At 46.5% G+C, this 22,201-nt stretch overlaps 1 protein-coding gene across 5 annotated transcripts in view; it reads left to right on the top strand.

Moving 5' to 3' along the window:
- Positions 1 to 22,201, top strand: part of SLC4A11 (solute carrier family 4 member 11) — a 102,945-nt gene that overhangs the window by 60,932 nt on the left and 19,812 nt on the right. For all 5 annotated transcript variants that reach the window (XM_056489231.1, XM_056489233.1, XM_056489230.1 and 2 more), the window contains 7 exons: positions 925 to 1,048; positions 4,274 to 4,480; positions 9,067 to 9,151; positions 16,126 to 16,251; positions 17,679 to 17,792; positions 18,836 to 18,968; positions 19,263 to 19,336. In XM_056489231.1, the coding sequence (XP_056345206.1) occupies positions 925 to 1,048; positions 4,274 to 4,480; positions 9,067 to 9,151; positions 16,126 to 16,251; positions 17,679 to 17,792; positions 18,836 to 18,968; positions 19,263 to 19,336 (863 nt within the window). The remainder of the gene's footprint in view (positions 1 to 924; positions 1,049 to 4,273; positions 4,481 to 9,066; positions 9,152 to 16,125; positions 16,252 to 17,678; positions 17,793 to 18,835; positions 18,969 to 19,262; positions 19,337 to 22,201) is intronic.

Genomic DNA, 22,201 nt, shown 5'->3' with positions numbered 1-22,201 from the left:
CACGTTGTACTCCGGGATCCCGACCCCGCCCGAACGGATCCCTTATACTTACGCGTCCTGCGTCTTCGTCCGGACTTTGTGCACAAAATTTAAGGGGTCAATTGGGCCCTCCTACCTTTGCTTTTGCTTTCTTAATTTTAGGTTCGTCGGTCGAGGTTGGGATAGGACTCCCGTCCCCGGGGCCACCAAAATGGTGGGGCGCGCCTCCCCGCAGGCAGAGAGCCCCTCCAAAATCTCGATCCGAGTCACGGCACCAAATTTGTTATAAATGAGCGCAATGGGCCATAAAAGATCAAATAACAATTTAAAAGATTTATTGGTTACAGAAAGCAAAAGCAAATTCAGCGCGCTGGACAGCAGGGGAGTCTCCACTCCACCACCTGCTGCACCCACCCCCCCTTAGTCTGTTCCTTTTAAGCTGTTAGGTTTTTGGGTGACGTGCTCCTCCTTTAGTAATTCTGCGCATGCTCCTCCAGTTGCTAGGGGGTCTTTTTCTGCCTTCTGATGGTCGGGGGATGAGGGCGAGTAGTCTTCCTCAGCCACTGACTCCTTTCTTGGCACTTAAAACAATATGTAATTATGCAAGCAAAGCAAAACACATTCTGGCTTTTTACTGTAAGGCCTATCAAGCAGAGCAAAGCAATTAACAAGTTCTAGCGATATCTTTTTCAAGGTCTGTCTGTCAGAGGATCAAAGCAGAACAACCCCCATTCTGACCTCACAAATCTTGGTGATATTCCTCCAAGGTCTAAAGTCTGTCAGGCGAACAAAAGGCCTCTTATTTATTACATTGAGGACACTTCAGCAGTCTTAAATCACAAACTTAATGTGTTTCTCAAAGCTGAAATGGGGTTTTTTTGTGCACCAGGGGGATCATTCCTGGTGTTGTGGGGCTCAGTCTAACAATCCCCTTTTCCCTGGCAGTTGCACTATAAAGTCCCTCCAGCGACGTCACGTTTGCATCAGCCGCCTGGAGAGGCCCCAGAACTGGGGTGAGAACTCCTGTGAGGTCAGGTTTGTGATCCTGGTCCTGGCTCCTCCCAAGATGGTGAGTCTTGTCTTCTTGCTCCACGACTTTGGGGTCTTCTCCTGACTTTGCTTTTCCTTGGTTTCCTCCAAGGGTTAATAAATGTTGTTTTTAAAACACAAAGGGATGTGAAAAGGCCTGAGGTCTTCTCAGCAGCTGTCAAGATGATCTGTCCTGTTGGTTGGGGTGGGTTAGTGGGCTGTGTCCTTGTCTCATGGCCTGGATCCTGGTGGGCAGGAGAACACTGTGTAGCCTCCATACACACCTGGGATGCCCTTAACACTCCATGGATTTCCCTCTCCAGCTGTAGCTGCTATTTTTAGAAGTGAGAAATGCAGCTCCTTGCTAAAGCCAAGCTTTGAAAGGCCCTTGTGAGCCTACAGCTGGTGCTGCACTGCAAAGGTCTGGGTTGCTTCCCAACAAACTTCCCTGATGGGGCTGACATTCACCCTGCAGGTGTGGCTGCAGCAGCTGCAGGTGATGTAGCCAAGAGGAAGATGATTCTTTTTTGAGCTCTGGAGCAGTGAGGGTGAGACTCTGTGGGAGCTGTGGTGCTTCTAAGGTCAGCCTGTCCCTGCTGTGTTTTCAGAGCTTTTAGCACTTGAAACAGCAAGGTTAAAGCTTGCTCAAGTTGATTCCTCAGTGTAGACAAGAATGGCACAGTAGAACACATTTACTGCACTCAGAATATCCTGAGTTGGGAGGGAGCCACAAGGATCATCCAAGTTGGATATCGTGGGGTGCATCAAGGTTAATTGGGGATCACCATCCTGTCTTCCTAGAAAGCACTGGCCTGACCAAGGTGGTTCTTCAGCTGATGGCTGAGTGGTTCAAAGCTCAAGACCTTTTGACACTCCAGCTGGCTGTTTACACCTTGGAGCTTCTGGTCTGTGCTCCTGGGAGGTGCTGGAGAGGCTGGGGACCTTTTCTGGGACAGGATATGTCCTGATTCAATTTCCTGCTCTTCAATTCTATCTGTGTGACCTTGGCACCTGCTGGTCTGGCCTGAATCCTCCCTCCCTTCACCACCACCCTCACTGAAATGGGAATACTGGTGTTTCCTTCTTTCCCAGCATTTCTGGCAGGTCTTTCCCAACCCATGCTTTTGGCATCGACCTCGGAGCCAACAGGCTGAAAACATATTGATGTTGCTTGTGAAAAGCAGGAGGGAGAGCAGCTGGAGCCGTGTGCAGCTCCATGGATCTGTCTCTCCCTCATTGTTATCTCGGGCCAGCTCCGTGCTCGCCCCGCGAGCGGCTCCGCATCCGCTCCCATCCCAGAGTTTGTGTTCCAATGGTCAGCAGCAAGTGAAGGGAAGGGAGTGGAGGCCAGCAGAGCTCACACTTGCCAATCTGCTTTTTATATTTTCAATGGGTTGGTGGAGCCAGCCCCAAGTGCGCATTTCTGGTGCAGCAGTTAAAATAATTAACCTGCTGACAGCAACGCATTCAGCGGGCCCTGCTGGGGGGAGGGGGATGGAAAGTCCACAAAATGGGCATTTGTTGTGCTGGGAATCCAGATCCTTGGCCTTGCTAATATGGAGGAAGGAAAAAAATGGAGTTTTCCTGCATATATGTATCCTCTCTAAACTGTTCATCTCCTCAGTAAAGAGCACTGGGAATGTTGAAGCAATCCTTGCAGCATCCAGCCCAAGGGTTGCTGCTGCTTAGAGAAGAAAGGTGATGCCTCCTCTGTGATGGCAAATCCAGACTGGTTCACAAACTCTAAAAGCAAATCCCAGGGAAGATCCTTCACTTAAATCCAAACCTCTCCCTAGAAATTTGAACTGAGTGTGCCCTAGTGAGTGTTTGATTCCTGGTGATGGAATCCCAGAATGGTTTGGGCTGGGAGGGACATTCAAGACAATCTCATTCCAGCCCTCTGCCACGTGCAGGGACACCTTCCCCTATCCCAGATTGCTCCAAACCCCATCCAGCCTGGCCTTGAACACTTTAGGGATGGGGCAGCCACAATTTTTCTGAGCAAATGGAAGAGAGGAGGGTGATGTGAGTGGTGGAGGAAGGGCAGCGTTAGCAGTGACTCTGGGACAGCTCAGTGCCACCCACACCTGCCCCTCTGCGTCACCCACCCTGAATTATTTGGTTGTGTTCATGGAGAAATTGTTCATCTGTTCAGTTGTGAATCATGAGAAGCAATTGGGATCAATCACAGATGCTCACTCTTCTTTTCACAGCAGTGAGAGGAGCTTGGAGGTGCTCCAGGGCTGGGGAGTGTTTGGGTGTCTCTGGTAGTGCTGCATGATGAGTGTGGAGTGTAGAAGAGGTGGGTGGGTTAGAACTTGGCATCAGAAGGAGCTGTGATTTTAATGAGCTGTGATTCTGTGTGATTTGGCCCTGGAAAGTATTTTACCTGTCCTGGCCACAGCAGGAGCATGTGAGCAGGTCAGGATTGAGAGCTTGGATCTGCTGGGTTTGTGCAGGGATGGGGAGCCTGCTTTGCTCTTCCCTTTGCACTGAATTTCCTGCAGTAGGAAGGCAGCTTGGATCCTCTTGGAAGCTGGACCCCCAAAGATCAGGCCTGTGTCTCACAAAATTATTAAATCCTAAGAATAAACACTTTTTTCATGTCTGCAGGACTCCTGTCCCTTCTGAACATTTAGTGAAGACAGACAGAGGCTCCCTGTGTGTGCTCAGCTGTTTTTTCCATCCTTTCCTCTGTGCCAGTGGTTACTTGAGCTGAGAGCTCCCAATCTCCACTTGTGCTGCCAGAATTGCCCCAGAGTGGCCACATGAATTGAATGCCCAGAAAACAGGAATCAGATAAGCACAATAATCTCAGTCTTTCAGATAAGAGATCAGTAGAAACCTGTCAAGGTTTCTACCTTGTCCACCCCAGGAGCAGCAGTGCTGAGGTGCTGTGAGGTAGCAAAGATTTTTGTTTGTCTAGTCTTGAAAGGAAACCAGGGATAAAATGCATGCTCAGCATGATTCAGCTTTGGATTGGTTTCTGGGAAGTTGATCAAGTAAAGATCAATCAGGGCTTCAGACCAGGACCTGTGTTGTTGCCTCCACAGGATTCTGCTGTGGATGTTTCTTCATCTGCAGCAGCTTCCACATGTGCCCTCCTCCCTCAGGTCTCCCTGGGATCCTGGGAGCCGGGAAGTTCCTTTTGAGAGGGATAAATTATGGGGTCTACCTTTCAGAAATGAAATTAAATGGTTTTACAACCACTTTCTCTGTCTTTTTTTTTTTTTTTTTTTTTTTTTTTTTTAATTTGCCTGCTTAGAAAAGCACCAAAACAGCCACAGAAGTGGGCAGGACCTTTGCCACGATGTTTTCTGACATAACCTTCAGGCAGAAGCTCCTGGAAACCAAAACTGAGGAGGAGTTCAAGGAGGCCCTGGTGCACCAACGCCACTTGCTGACAGTGGCAAATCAGAGACCCTCAGGGATGAAGGATGGGCACAAGTCACATGGTAGCAAACAACTCAAGGTAAGGCTTGGCCAGCACCTCTGCCATGCCCCTGCTTCCCAAATCCATCAGTCCAAGGGGATTTAGGGTCAGGAGGTGAGCATTGAGCCAGTGGATGCAGCAGCATTCCCAGCAAGCTCCCAGCACTGAGGCTTCCCAAACTTTGCTGTGTGCACACCCACCTTGCTCAGACTCTGCTGTAAATCTCCACAAAGCCACTTGAAAGAGGCAGGTGCTGAAGGGATGCAGAGCTCCTGGGGCTTGTAATGGTTACAGGACTTGGATTCCAGATGCTTAGTGGAGGGTGGGATTAATGGCTCCCTGCTCCTTGTCAGGCCAAGGTACTTAATCCTCACAATCAGAAGGCTCTGAAGGAAGCTGCTGCTTGTCTCTCCTGCAGCCAAAAGGCTTCTTGGCCATCTCTGCACGGTAATTTCACTTAAAAGTTGCCTGTCAGTATTTGGCCTGAATTCTCCCTGTTTGATCTGTAGCTCTGTAAAACATTACTTGCTTTGTACTTTAAAGTTCGAGGGAAGTGCTGTAACTCAGCTTTCTTTTCTGGAATTTCCTGTGTGTTGGTCATTGCTTTGTTTTTCCGTTCAGAAATCCATTCTTTAAGCAGACAGCATACCTGAAAAACAAACTCTGCCATCCCCAGCATGCTGCTCCTGCCCCTACACTACAAATAACCCCAAAGATTTGGGTTGCTTAGAGTGCAGGAGCTGCTTCACTTAGCACTTTTGTTTTTTTTTTTCCCCCTGGAATAGATTTAAGGGGTTTAATCTGCACATCTGGAAATGAGCAAAGCTCATGTTTTTCCTGTGGAATCCCCTTGCTTATAGGTAGTGCTTTGAACTTTGCTAGACCCCATACCTGCTCTTAACTTTGCAGAACAAGTCCTGAAACCCTCTTTAAACCCAGCTCGTGCAAGGCAGGGATATTTGGAGTAGTAATTTACCTAAAGTAGGTTTAACCCTTTACAGCTGGCCTTTCAAAGGGGTTTTTGTTAGAGCATTGAAGTGTCTGGCTTCGTCTTTTGCTAAAATAGCCAAAAAATGTCTCCAGAGAGTTTTCAGCTCTGTCATTTGGTGAGGAGGGCTGGATAACACACTAAGCTTGTAGATTTTGGCCCTGAGACTGGTGATTCCTGCTGGCCTGCTTGGAAAAGCAGCCTTGGCCAGGCAGAATCCTGATTTCTCCAAACCAGTGCTGTAGAGAGTGACACTTCTTCCTTCAGCTCTTGCTTTTGGCATCCAGTTGTGGGCCTGGATTTGCTGAACTGTTGTTTTTTTAAAGCCATTTTATCCTTAAGCTCTTGGGAGATGCAGCCTCTGTATCCCCACCTCACCCTGCCAGCACAAAAACCTGGGAAAGGAGATTTCATGGCAACCCAAGGTTTGCCTGGAGGAGTGAGGTTGATTTGAGCCCCTGGGCTGGATTCCTCAGCTCCTGAGAGCCAGCTCCAGCATCTCCCCACCTTGTGGAGAGGAAATATTTAATACAGGCACGAAGCCACATAAGACCAGGAGTGGAATTTCAACCTGTCAGCCACCCCCAGAGAAATCAACACCCTCAGTGCAGCCCCTGGACTGTGACAAGTGAGCTCTCAGCAAGGTGTAGAATCTCTGGGTGACATGAAAATCTGCCCTCCTGGGTCCTGCAGTGATGGGAGAGGAAGCAGGCTTTAAATTCTGTGTGTGAGTGGGATTTTTGCAAGTGCTTGTTTCTGCCTGTGCTGCAGTACTGAGGGGGATGTGACAGTCACATTCCCTGCTGTGCCTACAGCACCGTCACTTTGCCTTGGCTCATCTCAGAGGATTATTTAGGCAAGGCTATGTACTCAATCATAATTAAGTCAGCCAGAAATCCTCTTGTTTACTGAGGCATCTAATTGTGAATTTGTTCATGGAGGAGCCCCTAACAGCTGTGATGTTTTTCTGGCTGTGATTTTGTGTCCTGTGTGGATTTGCTGAGGGGGCTGTGTGTGCTCAGCATCAGCAGGAGGGAGGATACAGAGGATGGAGGATTTTTGCACAGACTTGTGTCCCTGATCTCTGTAAAATACTCCTGCAGCCCCCCAGCATTTTTGGAGAAAGAGTCACAGTTGTTGGAGCAGATTTTTTCTGTTTGGCTTTGTAGCTTCTATGTGCTGGCTTAGCCTCTTCCTCTAACCCAAATAATGGCAAGAAGCTGGGAGAGATTTGTAGAATGGGAAATGAAAAAATTAATGAATTTCATCTGTTTGGATAGGTTGGGGGGATAAAAGTGAAACCAAAAAGGGCTGTAACTTTGGAGGCCAGTAAACTTAGTCTTGCACATTTTGCATTTTTTTATCTTTTTTAGCTCAGTCTTTTAGCAGCCTTCTACTGGAAGGATGTGTGGAGAGGGGCATGGAGTGACAGGAGAAGGGGGAATAGCATTGAGCTGAAAGGGGTAGATTTAGGTGGGATATTGGGAAGAAATCCTTCCCTCTGAAGGTGCTGAGGCCCTGGCACAAGTTTCCCAGATTTGCTGTGGCTGCCCCTGGATCCCTGGAAGTGTCCAAGGCCAGGCTGGACATGGGAACAGGCTGGGACAGTGGAGGTTTTCCTCCACTGGCAGGGGTGGAGCTGGGTGGGCTTTGAGTTCCCTTCCAGCCCAAGCCATTCTGTGATATCTCACAGGTATCTGTAATATCTCTGGTGCAGCCCAGGTTGAGTCTGAGGGTAGGAGAGCAGAGAGGAAAGCTCACATGAGGATCAACCCAACAGAAGGAACAGCACTGAAACCGTCCCCTCGTTTCACACTCACACAAGAAAAGAGTGCATGAAGGAATCAGGGAGGGCCTTAAACATAACCCTGGTGCCTTGTGGGATGAGTTAGGCACTGCTTCCCTCCTCTGCACACTCCCAGCTGCCTGGAACAGGCTTTGTGCTGCAGAGCCTCCTCCCTGCTGCCCCGGGCCAGGAGCAGCCACGCTCCTCCTTCCCTGCAAGATGAGACACCCCGAGCATCCTTTCCCCGTGCTCACTGCAGCATGAGAAGTAAACATCCCAGTCTGAGGCCGTTGTGACTCTCTGGCTGACTCATGCCTTCAGGAATCTCTTTCTGGGGGGGAAAATTAAATTGCTTTTCGAGTGCATCTGGCTTTGATGTCCAACTCTGCCACCAAATATGGTTGAAGTGCAGAGATTTTTCGGAAATGCTTAAAATGCAAATGTTTGGCTGGTGTCTGCTGGCAGCACATCTGTCTGCTCATCCTGATTGTTCAGGTTAGAGTTGAAACTGTCCTAAAGTTTGAAAAGTTCTACAGGTGTATTGGCAAATTGCAGCAGAATTAAATAGCTGAAATCTGAGATGATACAGTCACTGATAAAGGAGCTGGTCCTCTTTTGCACCCCAAACCCAGTGATTGCTGGGCCCAGTGTATTCCTTCCAAAGGAAAAGATTCCTTTGTTTTGTTTGTGCTTCTGATTTTCCAGGTGCTGCCAACAGGTGAGTCCCAGGAGAGAGAGCAAAGCTGTGTGTAGTCCATTAAATGAGTAGTGTCAAGTCCTTTCTAAAGCAGTCATTTTTATCAGTTTCCACATGAGCCAGCCAAAGGAAGAGCTCCCTGCTTTTTGAGATGATCTGTGGGTGTAAATTTGGTGTCTGTGATTTTTATTTCCCCCCTTACACTCCCTAGAAGAGGTTATAAGTCTTCTGTGCCTGGTTCTGCAACAAATCCATGAAATGTTTTAGCTGAGGCAGCTGGGGTTGTTATCCCTGCATAAAGGTGCATTTGATTTTCAGAGTGGTTTGTGTGCTCTGAGAATAACAGGAAAAAATCTGACAGGTGCTTCATTTGTAAGTGTTGCCTACCCTGACGCTTTCCATGTGCTTTCCATAAGGAAGGAGTTGTGAGGATTGGGAGGCTGAGAGTCAATAGCAGCTGTCACATATTCCTGACAAGTTCCTCATTGCCTGTGGTGAGCAGCAGATCCTATCAGCAATCCCTCTGCACCTTGCAGTTCCTCAAACCAGGAATGAAAGGGAACATGTTGGAGTTTTGGACTCCTTTCCCAGTGTTTTTGTTGTGTTTAATGAGCAGAAATGATGGCTTGGTTGTGTGGGTTTATTCAATCCCTGTTGATGGAGTTTGAGATGCAGACAGCCTGAATTCCCTCACATCTCGTTGAGGTCTCTCTTTGCCATGGCAATGCCAAGGAAGAAGCACTTGCTGGGGATCGTCTTCCAGAGGTTTCATGTGGATTCAGGGGAATTTTGGCATCTAAAGGAAAAGTTGTGTGGAGGGATGGGGAAGGCACGTCAGGGAACCCAAGGTCTGATCCTTCCAGTGGATCTTCAGCTCCCTCACCTGCAAAACAGAGATGCAGATAGGAATGGGAGGGGGAAAAAGGGAAGGAAGGGAGGAAAAGAAGGTGGTCTGGAGGATTTTCTCTTTTACAATGCTGTGAGGATATAGATTGAACCCTGACGAGTTTATTTTTATTACCATGACAAGATGGGATTTGAATGCCCTATTCAAAACGAGCCCTCTCACTCCTATCAGGGCTGAATAAGGAGCTTAATCTCTTTAACAATGCATGAGCCTTTACACTGACACAGCACTTCCTTCCTTTCTTCAGCTGCACGACTTTCTCAATATTGGCAAGGGGATTTCTGATGACATTGCACGAAGATTCCCAGTGTACGCGCTGGACTTCACCGACGGTACGTTGGCCAGTGTTTATGGAAGCGCTGCCCCGATTGGGGATTTTTTTTTGTGATGTGATGTCCTGTTTACAGTGTGCCTTCAGTGTGTGCTTTGATATGTGTAACAGCTCTCCTGGCCCTTGTTTAAAAAGGGAGTTTTGGCAAAAGCCTGTGAATGGGCAGCACTGGAGATGAGGCTCCTGCAGCGTTTCCTTAATGAAGGTGCTGCCTGCGCAGAGGATTTTAATTTTTATTAAGCGGTGATTAAATGGATCGATTATGGCCGTGTGTAGACTCAGATCAACTCCTTGCAATCTAATTACTCAGCACTGGCCTGGTAGGCCCTTTCTGCTGCCTCTGCAAGCCAGCTCCACACTAATTATAGTGATGCAGTGGGAGTTGAGAATGCTTAAACAAAATGTGGGCTGCTGTAACTTCGGGCCGGTGTTGTGAAAAACAGGATACGGCTCGTCCGCTGCCACCAGCTCACTGAGCAGCACTCAGTGCTTGCAGTGAGCCTGCAGCTCCCACAGAGGCCTTGGGGGTTTTGAGAGTTGTTTTCTCCCTTTTCACTCACAGACTTTCACTTTCTTGAAGGCTGGGGGGAATCTTCAGGGCAAAGCAGGGTTGCAGAGCCCCAGCCTGACAGCAGAATGTGTTTTGTTTGTTGGGGAGTTGGTTAATAGATTCAATATCATACCCAGAAAGTTCAGATAAAACAGAGGATTAAAGTGTAGGCCGGGAGAACCTTGAAGATTTTTCAGCTAAATCAAGAATTTATCCCTTCCTGCTGTTAAACCCACCTTAGCTCAAGCGTGTGTCCCTGCCTTGCTCAGTGCACAAGTGCTGTGAAAACTCATGAGACGAGGGTGGTCTTCCTTGAATTAGGCATAAAAAATCCAAGGTGCCCACCCAAACCCCCATTTCCAGAGTCTTCTCCTGCAAAGCCACCTTCCACAGGCAGCTGAAGCTTCAGAGAAGCCTGGCCAGGGCTGTGGGTGTGTGTCCTCACTCCCTTCCAGCCAGCAGAGGACCCTGGGTGAGATGTTGGCTTGGCTCAGGCCTTGAGTCCTGGCTGCTTTTTCCAGGTGCTTTGGCACTGCTGGATGAAAGTATTTTCAGGAGACTCAGTGTGATGGGAGGGCTAATGCTGATTTCCCTGGGGTTTGAGGGTGTTCTGAGGAGGATGGGGGATAGAAAATGATTTTGAGGGGAGCAGGAAGGATTTGGATAAAACAGAAACATTGATTTTTGGCGTGTGCATCACTGGCATCAGGCCAGGCAGGGGACTTCAGCTCCTAAGCTGGACACTTCATCCCTTTGGCTGTTGCTTTCTAGAGCTGTCCAAGGCTCATTTTTCATTACAAATGGATATTGAAGCACTTGAGAAAGGAACTGCTGCAGAAGCACCTTGTGGGGCCCATGTTCTCCTCAAGAGCAGTGTCTGCTGTGCCTGTCTGAGCACAGCAGGCACAAAAGCAGCAGATTTTGGTCCTGCAGCCAATTCTGGCTGTCAGCAGATTTGGAAACCCCCCTTCAGGGTCCATATTGGGGCTCTGACTGCATCCAGATGTCCCTGTGGGTGCTGCCTCAGCTCCAGGCTGTGGCTGTAAGCTCTGCAAGCTTTGCACACATTGATGTACAAAATGGGCATAAAATTGGGATGAAATGCAGCCACAGGTTTAAAAGTGTCAGTCTTTTGTTATTTAACTTCTGGAGAGTGGAAAAGAGCCCAGTGAAACTCCAGAACTGCTTTAGCTCAAATGGGAGGTTCTCACCCTAGGACCAGTTGTGCCCTTTCAATAGGAAGTGGGGAAAAGGAGGTTTTCTAAAACACTCTGGGTATTAGTATGGTCATTTCTTCCCAGAAACCAGAAATGAGGATGAATTCTTTAAGGAACTGCTTGAAATGAAAAGCAGATGGAGCATGAAGCATCTGCCATAAACCACTGAGACTGGAGGTGATCAGGAATGTGGAATTCCTGGAGCATCTCAAAGCAGTGGTGCATCAGAACATCAGGGATTTGAACTGTCCAAGTATCTGCACTTCAGACAGCCACATGTGCACCATCAAAGAGCTCTGAATTACAAAGATGCTGGTTTTGAGTGGTTGGAGTCTCTAAATCCTCAATCTCAGAAGCATCCTGGGATTTGGGGTTAGATAGATAAATCCATCAGGGGCAGGGTGATAAATAATGAGGTTTTTGTAAGACTAGCAAATCTTTGGCCAGTTGGAGTTTTGTGGGACTGGTCCTCTTCACACACTGCACAAATTATTCTTAAAGGAAAAGTCTTTCTTTTTTTTTTACCCCCCTTTTACTCCAGATTAGGAACTCATCAACTTTGTTTTGTGGCAAAGCCTTGTGCATTTTACTGAATGGGTCAAAGGATCAAGGAAGAGTTTTCTGAACTTTTGCTGCAGGATTTTGGTGATAAAGGTGGTTTGAAATAGATGTCTTCCAGCAGGAGCATCTGAAAATGAACAATTGGGTTAAGCTGAGCCTGAATCTGCTGTAGTTTTCCTTTAAACTGGAATTTACTCTATTTGGTATATGCCTGTAACCTTTGTGTGTAGGACTGTGTGTGACTGAACTTCATCCTGATCCTGGCAAATTGGCCCAAAGCACCTGTGTGTCAGTTTTATTACTCTTTAAGCCTCAAACTGTAGGAGATTCTAGAAATTTCTTTAGATTGAGGCTGGTTTGAGTGAAAGGGGATTCTGCCTGGACTTGGATACAAGAGTTCTGGAACTCCTGAAAGCTGCTGTCCTCATTCTTCAGTGTTATTTTCTGGTGCACCACAGAGGAACAAACACAACTGAAGTGCCCAGTGGGAAATTTGAGGTGCCTGAGATTTTTATGGTGAGCTTTGATGCTGTGTTCTTACAAATCCCTATCCCTTAAACTCCTGGGGAGGGAAAATGAAGGAAAAAGAGGAGAATTGAGGTTCATTCTCCTTCCCTGATTTTTCTGGGCCTGTGTCTTTGATATCTGGCTGTGGTGGGTGGAGAGTTCTGCTGGAAGTGTGGATTTCTCCCTGTCCTTGGTCCTGCAGAGGGTCCCTAACCAGCTCCTGAGGTGTGCTGGCTTCATCCTTGGGATTTGCTGTGGTGTTTTACAAGGGGAACTCTCCAAAGCTCCCTGAAATGTGAGCATGCTTAGATGAAAAGCTTGAAAACATTGAAGAAATGGGATTTGAAAGAGAATTTTTGTTTTGCTGCTGCCTGAAGTAGCTCAGAGCTTAAACCTTGAACCCAGAACTGAAATGTTGACCATGCACTGGCTTTGACATGTGCTAAATCCTCATCAACTTTCCTGCCTTGGCCACCTTGTCTGTCAGGATTCCATTCCTGAGGAAGGGGGGGGGAAATAAAAGGATTGCAGAGAGGTTTTTGTGCTCATCCATTCCTCTCCTGCCCTAGATCAGAGATGAGGGAGCTCCTGCATCACTCTGCAGCCCTTCGTCCCTAAACATCACCTGGGTACCAAAGTTTAACATCCTCAACTTGGCATCATTCCCCAAAACATCCACCCTGGGTTGCTCTGGAGTCTCTGTGTCAGTAGTGGATGGAAATGTTCTAAAGATGCATAAAATCATGTTTTGTCTATGGATGTTTCCTTCCAGGAGACTTCCTGGGAAATGGGCTGGAGGAAGTGAGCTGGAAAGGGAAATGTCTGAGCCTTGATCTGATTTTTCATGCCTCTCTGCTCTCAGCATATGCTTGGCTTCTGCTCCAAACTCCCTGAGTGGATTTCCTTTTCCAGTTGAGTTCTTAGTCCCACTTGTTCTGTGATTTACTCTTCACAGAATCTTCAGGGAAGATTCATCTTCACAACATTGGGCAGAGTCCAGCAGCCATCACATAAATGAAAGCCCAGCTTGAGGGCATTGGAAGAAGTTTGTAATTCTGAATTTTTACAGTATTTTTAATATTAAAAAGCTATTTTTTAAAAAAAAAAATTAGGGCTTTAATAAACACATCCTTACTGCTGTGCTGCAGATCAGTGTAATTAAACTTCCTTTGCATGGGATATTTCAGAGAATTGGGAAGAAACATTAACAGTTCAGAGAATGTCCATCAGTTGTAATTTTGATTTAGTAAATGTACAATTAATAGACTTCAGGAGCTGTGAAACCCAGTTTTTAGGGCTGCTGGTCACTTACTGCTGTGGAATCCCAAGCAAAGAGATGCCAGAATTGCTGCATTTCCCCTGAAATTGCAACCTTGTCTCTACAAAGTGTGACATTTCAGAAATCCAGGCAGGTAAAATGGAACTGTCACCTTGATGAACATAATTTCTCCCCATTGCAGTGTGCAGCTGTACCTTAATTTCAGGGGAATACTCCTGTAATAATCAGCTACTCAAATTCCACAGCTGGACCAGGAGTTGATTTTTCTGCTATAAATTTCTGTGGTGCAGGTGCAGTGACACGTTTTTCGGTGGCTTTATGAGCCTGTCACAGATGAAATTCCATCATAATGCAGCTCAGCTTCTTCTGAATGAAACCATGGCAGCCCATGGGCTGCAGAACATCCTGAAAATGTGTCACCAGATGTTGGTAAATTGTGGTTAATGCTGGATTTCAGTGCCTGTGGCAGCTGGATCTGTACAAGGAGAGGCAATGTGTGGTCGTGACTGCAATTAAAGAGTGAGCAATCAGTTTTGGGAAGGAGTTTGTTTAATCTGATGTAGTTATTGTCTCCATTACAAAGTGAATTTTGCTGCCCACCACAAGGATTCTTGATCCTAGAATCTTATCTGGCTGATTGTGAATTAAAGAAAGTGCTGGAGGTCTTGGATGGGTTCATCCAGCCAGGATGAATCACAGAAGTTGGAAAAAACTTCCAAGGTTGAGTCCAAGCTGTGCCAAATCCCCACCTTGGCAGCAGCCCAGAGCACTGGGTGCTGCCTCCATCCTTCCTTGGACAGCTCCAGGGATGGGCACTCAGTGCCTCCCTGCACAGCCCATTCCAGTTTAACCCTTTCCACGAGGAAATTCCTCCTGAATTCCTCCTGAACCTCCCTTGGTGCAGCTTGAGGCCCTGTCCTTGTGCATAAAGACCTCCATGACCAGCTCCTTTGCCAGGATTGAAACTGAAAATGAGCTTTTTCTTCAAAGTTTATTCTTTCTGCCCTATCATAGTGTGGTTTAACTATCTGAATCTTTTAAAAAAGATATTATTTGCGTTTCTGAACCTTCCAGAAATTATTTCAAAGCTTCCAGGCATCGTTGCCCCTGACCTTTTATATTGGAAAGACTCCCTTGTCCAAAAAGCAATATTTTGGAGTGACAGAGAATCCTCTGAACCAGGGTGTGACTGTGTCTACTCATGGAACTACCCCTCAGTCCTGTTTGTCTTGCCAAATCCTTCCTTTCCTCTGAAGATCTCGAGCAGTGTGAGGTGGGAGCCTGCAGCTGTTGGACTCAGGATCATGGGAAGTCTCCCTCTGTGAGAATTGAATTCCAGGCCCTTTGGGTTGCCAGGAGTGGTCAGGAATGTGACCTGTGGTTTCTGGATCTTCCCAATAAATGGAAAAGAATTTGCCTGGGAACAGCTGGTCTGATGACTCCCAAAAGGTCAAGCTCATATTAGCATGCTTGAGGTGTCTCTTGTCAGGTTTTAGCCTGGAATTTGGGGATGCTGAGCATCAGAAGTGCTGTTTGTGTCTGTTCCTCTCCTGCCTGCAAGCAGCACCTCACAAGGTGTCCTTTATTCCTGTGGCTGCCTGCTCATTACACCCCACATATGATTTTTGGGTTTTTACATCCTCCTCCCATCCTTATCTCTGCCCTGCAAATGGTGCAGAAAGCAGATGTTAGATAAGATCCCAGAGTCATTGAGAGATTTTTGTTCTTTTCATTCTGGTGATAAAGATTTTCAGAGTGGCACCAATAACCTCTAAAGCCAAGCTTCCTTTATCTGATCCAGCTAATTGGATTTTACCTCTCTCAGCAAGGGACTGATGCTGCAAAAGCTTAGGTGAGCGTTTGGGAGCTCAGGGCAGATTCCTGTGTGGGAATCCTCTGCTCTGGAGCTTTCCAGAAAGGGGAATTGGGCAGCTCCAAGCTCTTCCAGCTGTCTCAGAGGAGGAGCCCCATCAAGGATGGTGGCACAGGCACAGGCTGAGACTTTCTGCAGTGCATCCTCTCTGTTGTGTGGAAAATCTTGTGTTCTCCTGGAGCAATATCAGCTGCTGCCATCTCATCCTTTCTCCTGTGCATCCCCAGTGAGCTCATATCAACATCAGCCTGAAAACAGGAAGGGGAAGGGAAGCTACTTCAGAGGCTCTTAAATTCATATTCTGACACTTTAATTCTCTTTCTGGCTGCTTTGTGTTTTGGCCTGGTGTGTTTTTTCCGACGGAGATGAGAGGGATGAGTGGATGGAAAAGAGGGAGGCTGTTCTTTCAGCAGGGCCTGTTGAAGCAAATCTCATTGTAGCCATTCCTGACCTCTGGGGCTGTTTGGTTTTGTGTCCTGCTGTCACTTTTTTGGCTCAGGGTAGCATATTATTGATTCAAACCTACAGCCTTAGACTTCTGTCTAGGGAAAAGTGAAATGCTTCATGTTTTCCTGCCCAAGACAAGAGTAGGGAAATACAAGAGATCATCATGAAGCTCATTAGGGACACAGTCCAGAATGCCTGAAAAGTTGGTGTTAAAAATGTAGAGGGTGGGAGTTTATGAACCCTCAACTCAGAGTTTCTGCCTTGATCCTCTTCCAGGCTTTGGGGACTGGCAAAACTGAGCAAAAGGCTTCTTGTTTTTCCTGTTTTGATGATGTCAAAAATGTGCTGGCAATTTTGGTGCTACTTCTGGTCCCAGATGAACAGAAAAGTGTGGGTTGTGCAGAATCATATATCAACAATTTGGTTACATGTTTAAAGTGTGGACTGAATTTCTGCTTCTCAAGATGAATTAATGGTGCCTGTGGATGATGTGAGAAGATTTTCAGTGCTTTACCAACATGATTGTTGTGGTTTGCCCCAGGTATTATTGGAAACAACAAAGCTATTGGAAAATACATCACCACCATGATCTTTCTGTACTTTGCTTGCCTCCTTCCATCCATTGCTTTTGGGTCCCTCAATGATGAAAATACCCGAGGAGCTATTGGTGAGTTCATCAGTTTTGTATTTCTTAAATTAATCACTTTTGTGCATTTTTTTCTATGTACTCAAAATGTCATTCTGGTCACAGAATGTTCTGATAGTTTTTATTGACAGGAGAAAAACAAACTCAAAGCCACAACTGAAGGAATTTTTCTAATTAGGTTCATCACTTTTGTAGAAAACCAGAAAAAATTGAACACTGCCTTGGGTGTTACCATCTGACTTGGACTGATGCATGTGTGCTGCTATATTTTTGAATTATGCTGACTTAATGTAATTATTTGCACATTGTTCTTGGTACAAGCTCCTGTGCATTTAATTGCCAGTATTAAAATCCTTGGGACAGAGCTAAACATCATCTTTTATCCCAGCTGTAGAAGGAGTTCATGCTGCAGTCACAGTTCAAACAAGCACTGGTTACATCTTATAGGTGTTAAAATAAAATAATTATATTTAAAATGTATATGTAAAATATAACAATACACAGAAAAAAAATCCTAGAGTCCACCAATTAGATAAACATCTGGAAGCCTAAATTCTGGGTACAAATAAATTATGGGTACAAATAAAGGGTCACTTTTTAATTCATGAATGTGTGATCTCTGCACTCTAAACATTTCTTCTGCTGGTTAGTGGTTGGTTTCTCTGCCCTGTGAATGCTCCTGGATGAGGGAAGGTGTCCTGGTTTGAAGGACAGGTGTCTGCCAATAAAGGCAGGAGCTTCTCTTTGAAATGGAGAATGTAAACCCCCTCCCTCCAAATTATTATAATTTTGAAATTAAGGGGCTCTCAGGCAAAGATATGGGAATTAGGAAGAACAGTTCTTTACTAGGAAAATTAAAATAGAAATGCAGTATTACACAGAACAATCCCAACCCCTGCCAGAGTCAGAATCCAAGCTGACACCCGTCAGTCAGTCAGGGTGTTGGCACAGTCCCATTCAATGGTGGCTGCATCCTCCTGCAGGGGCAGATGTGGTTCAGCTGGAGCAGTGCTCCTGGAGAAGGTGCAGTTTCCTCTGAAGGTGCAGGGATGATGTGCAAAGGTCTGGCTTTCCTCTGGAATCCAGTGGCAAAGGCTGCTCTGGTGTTCCAAATGTCAGTTTTGATCTGGGTAGGAAAGGCTTGGCTCCTCCCCTGGCTGGAGCATCTCCCAGTGGGATGATGGAATTTTATCAGTCATGCCCTGGGACTCAGTGGCCATGAACAGGAGATATCTCCTGGAGGGAGGATGGGCTGTGGGAAGATAAAGATGATTGCCCAGCTGGTTTAAAGATGGCCCATGAGCAGATAATGTGTGCCAGGAGATCAGGGGCACTGCCCCACCCGGCTGCAGCAGATGGGGACAGAATTCACAGTGCTGGCCACATCAACCCAGCACAGAAGGATTGACCCAAATCCCTGTTTTTGTTTCCTTCCTCCCCAATTCCAGATGTGCGGAAGACAATTTTCGGGCAGTGCATTGGGGGGCTGCTCTACGCCCTCTTCTCGGGGCAGCCCCTGGTTGTGCTGCTGACCACAGCTCCCTTGGCTCTCTACATCAATGGTGAGTCTGCTCCAGGTCTGCACCAGGGGATTGAGGGGCTGGAAATTTGGGTGAGAGCTCTGCAGAGCTTGAGTTGTGTTTGTTTGATAAATTGATATTTAATGGCTGTTATCAGAGAAAGGGTCTCCCCAGAAGGTGGTGGGGCACAGGAACAAACTCTCTGGGAAGTTACAGGGCACAAAGTCAAGGAATGCTTGGACAAGGCTCTCAGGCACTTCATGGGATTGCTGGGGTGTCCTGTGTGGGGCCAGGAGTTGGATTGATGATCATGGATCAGCTCAGGATGTTCTGGGATTCCACAAAACCTGAATGAAATTGCTCCCCTTTCCATCACCATCAGAATTAGAATATCCTAAATTGGCAGGGACCCACAGGATCATTGAGAGCAGCTCCTGGTTTAGTTCAAAATGTTTTTCTCTTTATAGAAATAATTTTGCAAAGGAAAGAACTTCATTAAAATAAGCATTTCTTTAGCTTCAGTGAGGAAATCTGTTTCAGCAATGCTTTTCTCGTGTGGCTGCTTTTACCAGATTGAGACAGAGTTTTTTGGGTTTATTGGGTTTTTTTTTAATTGATGTTTTAAAGTATGATCAGGAGCTTTCCAGGTACTGCAAGCTGATCTCAATGAACCAGAGATCAACCAAAGGAAGAAGTTGAGTATCTGTGGGGATAATCAGAGGATGGGCTGTGACCAGCTGGGAAGAGCAGCTGTGAGACCCCTTGCTCAATAGCATTCCAAAATGTCAATGAGAGCAAATTTCAACTGCTTTTGTGGCCTCAATTCCTGGGAAAAATGCTTTGAGCAGTTGGGGAGGGGGAAATATTTTCCCAATATTTCCCCATTTCTCGTGATGGAAGGGGAGAACAGTTTGTGTGGGTGCAGTGTCCCTTTGGAAATGCAGGAATATGAATTTAATGGTGTCTGTAATAAATGCATTGGGGTGAAGTCTGAAATTGGTTCTTTTTTGGCCTAGAGCAGATGGGAATCACTGGGTGGCAGTGACAGGAGTTGGTTGTGACACAAGAATGCTTCACTTTTGCAGTCATCCGAGGAATCTGTGACGATTACCAGTTGGATTTCAGTGCTTTCTATGCCTGGATTGGACTCTGGAACAGCTTTTTCCTTGTGATCTACTCCCTCTTTAATGTCAGCCTCCTGATGAAGCTCTTTAAGAGGTAGCTATTTTCAAGAAGTCGTATTTTGATCAGATTATTCTTCAAATGGAAAAATTACACATTCCACAAGCTCCTTAATTATGAAGTCGCTGCAAAATGTATTTTGTGAGATGAGGAAAGTATCATTTTGGCTTATTGTTCCAGCTTGAAAGAAGTTCTCTGATTTACTGGGTTTTGTTTCTAAGCTGGAGCCTAACTCAAATTGGTATATTTTCATGTAAATTGATGAATATGCTGATTTTTCTTTGAACAGAGTTGAATGCAGTTCTATTAATTCCTGGGATTTTTCCACAGGTCAACAGAAGAAATAATTGCACTTTTTATATCCATCACATTCGTGCTTGATGCCATCAAAGGCATTGTTAAAGGTAAGTCTTGCAGCAGTGTTTTTCAGAGCAGATCTCTGCTTTGCTGCCTTGTCAAAGGCAAGCACAAGGCTGCAGAAACGTGTCATGTTTGCTTGTTCTGTGTTCATTCAAAGTCTTCAGGGAAAAAGAGAAAATCAGTGTGTGTGAGATGGAAGCAGCCTTTTGTCAGCAGTTTACCTGGGTGTGCAGAATTTTTAGCAGCTCTAATTTCAGTCAGATGAGACAGAATTGGTTTCTAAACTTTCACCAAATGGAGAAACTGTGATGTTATTGATGTGAGAGCCTTCTCCTGATTCCAGTTTGGTTTTGAATAGTTGAGGCCAAAATAAATTTAAATGCAGTGTATGGAGTCCTTATTTCTTGAAACACTATTCAGGCTCTGTGAAGGGGATTTGAAAGATGGGTTGAGATTTCCTGGTTTTCCCTGAGCTCTGAGACCCTTTTTTAATGGCAGCACAAGGACTGCAGTGCCTCCAGCACGTTCCTAAAGCTCCTCTGCCCTTCCCAGCCTCTTGCTTTTCCCATTTCTGGGTTAAATTCTGAGTCTCCATGGAGAGCCTTGGGGTTCAAGAGATTCCTCTCACACTCCTCTCCCTCCCCACGGGTATTTCAGAAGATGAATCACAGTTGCAGAAATCCCTTGTGAGTGGCAGCATTTCTGTTCATCCCAGTGAGGAGGAACATCCCTTGATTTTCATAACCTGTTGTCCAACATCCCACAGTTTGGGCTGTCCTTTGAAATCCTTCAGGATACACCCAAGCACACACTTGTTTTTAAGGCACCCAGGCTTGCAGTGCTTTCCAAGAGATTTGACACTGCAGAGCAATTTGAAGTGAGATACTTTCTCGCTTCACTGGGAATCCTTAATTTGCCTTGTGTGCTTTGATTGTGCAATCAGAGGGGGTTTTTTTTCTCTGCTGAACACCTGCATCTTTTAAATATCCTGCTTAGAGGTGGTGAGGGAGAAATTTTTCTGGGATAGTTGTTGACTCTGTGAGCTCTGCTGAGTGTGTGCTGTCTGTGCCCTGTCCTGGAGGCTTGGGACAGTCTCTAGGTGGTACTCAACAGAACATTCAGCTGCTCCGTAAAAATTAGCAAATATTCACAAAGTTTCTGTAGTCCAGAGCTGATCTCCCATAGCAGAGGTGTGGGGTGCAGGTTAAAAGTGCAGGAAGCATCACCTGGTCTTGTCTGCCAGACTTTCAGGAATATTCAAGTAAATCCTTGGAGTATTGCAGTAGGAGCAGGAGAAGATCCTGTAAGACAAGGGACAGTGGCCTTACTGACAGAAACCAGGTTTAGACTGGGTATTAGGGAGAAATCCTTCCCTGTGAGGATGCTGAGGCCCTGGCACAGGGTGCCCAGAGAAGCTGTGGCTGCCCCTGGATCCCTGGGAGTGTCCAAAATTGGACAGGGTTTGGAGCAGCAGCAGTGGGCCAGTGGAAGGTGGAACAAGATGATCTGAAAAGTCCTTTCCAACCCAACGCATTCTGTGATTTTATGTGTGGTTAGTGACCCTGTTGAATTCTCTTTGTGAAGGGATGAATTTATAGGAATGATGGTAATAAAGTCACACCAATCTTTGCCAGCTGTTGTTGGCTTCAGCTGCACCTGGGAGTGTTCAGGGCACCCACAAGTGGGAGCAGAGCTGTTTCCAGACACAGGAGGGCACCAGTGCTGGCAGGCACAGACTGTGTCCTTAACCCTCTTAAAGCCCAGAATAAAAAGCAGGATACCAGCAGGATACCAGTGCAGCTCATGGCTACAGGCTCATCTTTGTTCTTCCTCTCCTGTTTTCAAGGAGGTGATGGTTCACTGCTGCCACCTCCTCCTCCCACTCAGAATTTTGGTTGAGCATTTCAGTAGGAAGTGAAAGCTGGTGTTTTCCCCATGCTGTTTAAACATGTCCTGGTAATGCCTTACCAGCTGGCATCAACTCTAGGCTTCCTGAGTGCCAGGGGACAATGCCACCTCTTCCCAGATGTTTTCATAGCCTTGATATTTTGCAAGGTACACCTGCAGGAAAGGAGGGGAAGGGCCCTGCCCTGCAGAGGAACCGAAGCCCTGAGCGCTCACGCGGTCCCGGTGACACTTTGTTTTCGCTGCCTGGCCCAGCCACCGAGGCTGTGTTTGTTTGATCTTGACATCTGCACTGGGCAGGAAATGGTGGTGAGCAGGCAGAGGAAAACAAAGCCAGCTCGTGTTGTTGGAGGCTGGAGAAGGGCTCGGCTTCAGCCAGGGCACCGCTGCTCGTTCTGGGTGTTGGCAGCGAGGTTCACTGAGCTCTGGAAAACAAACTAAAAACGTTCAGGAATCAAATCCTTCCTAGCAAGGTGGTACAGGATGAAGGCCTCCACTCTCTGTCTTGGTGTGTTCCTGTTGCTTTAATTAAAATACAAGAGTAAAGAAAGGTTTTTTCCTCTACCCAGGAGGGACTGGAGCAATCCTGCCTGGGTCGGTGCATATAAATTGAATTGCAGTTTCAGAGATGGAGCATGGAGTGATGTAGTCAAGCTGAGCACAGGGCACCAAAGATTAGCCCCAAATATATTATTGAAGTGTAGCCATCTGTGGGAGCTTGAGAAAATCTACAGGACCCAAAACAGTCACTTGTTTGTTACTCATTCCAGTCCAAATCTTAATCCAGAGGAATGCAAATACATTTGGTGTAGTTCCTGGGTTGTTTGTGCTGCTGGTTTCTCTGATGCTCAGATGTGTCTCTTGGACTCAGGAGCACTTAGGATGAGCAGGCTTTTCTCCCTGCCAGCTGTGCATTCCCAGGAAATGCTGCCAGAATCATTTTTGTCAGGACAAGAGCGTCCATTGGTGTGAAAGTGCAAATCTTCTAACAGCCCATCCTGTGC

The sequence above is a fragment of the Oenanthe melanoleuca genome, chromosome 4, assembly GCF_029582105.1.
Source record: "Oenanthe melanoleuca isolate GR-GAL-2019-014 chromosome 4, OMel1.0, whole genome shotgun sequence".
NCBI classification, from domain to species: domain Eukaryota; kingdom Metazoa; phylum Chordata; class Aves; order Passeriformes; family Muscicapidae; genus Oenanthe; species Oenanthe melanoleuca.
The sequence above is the reverse complement of the archived record's forward strand: the minus strand, read 5'-3'. Positions and strand labels throughout refer to the sequence as shown.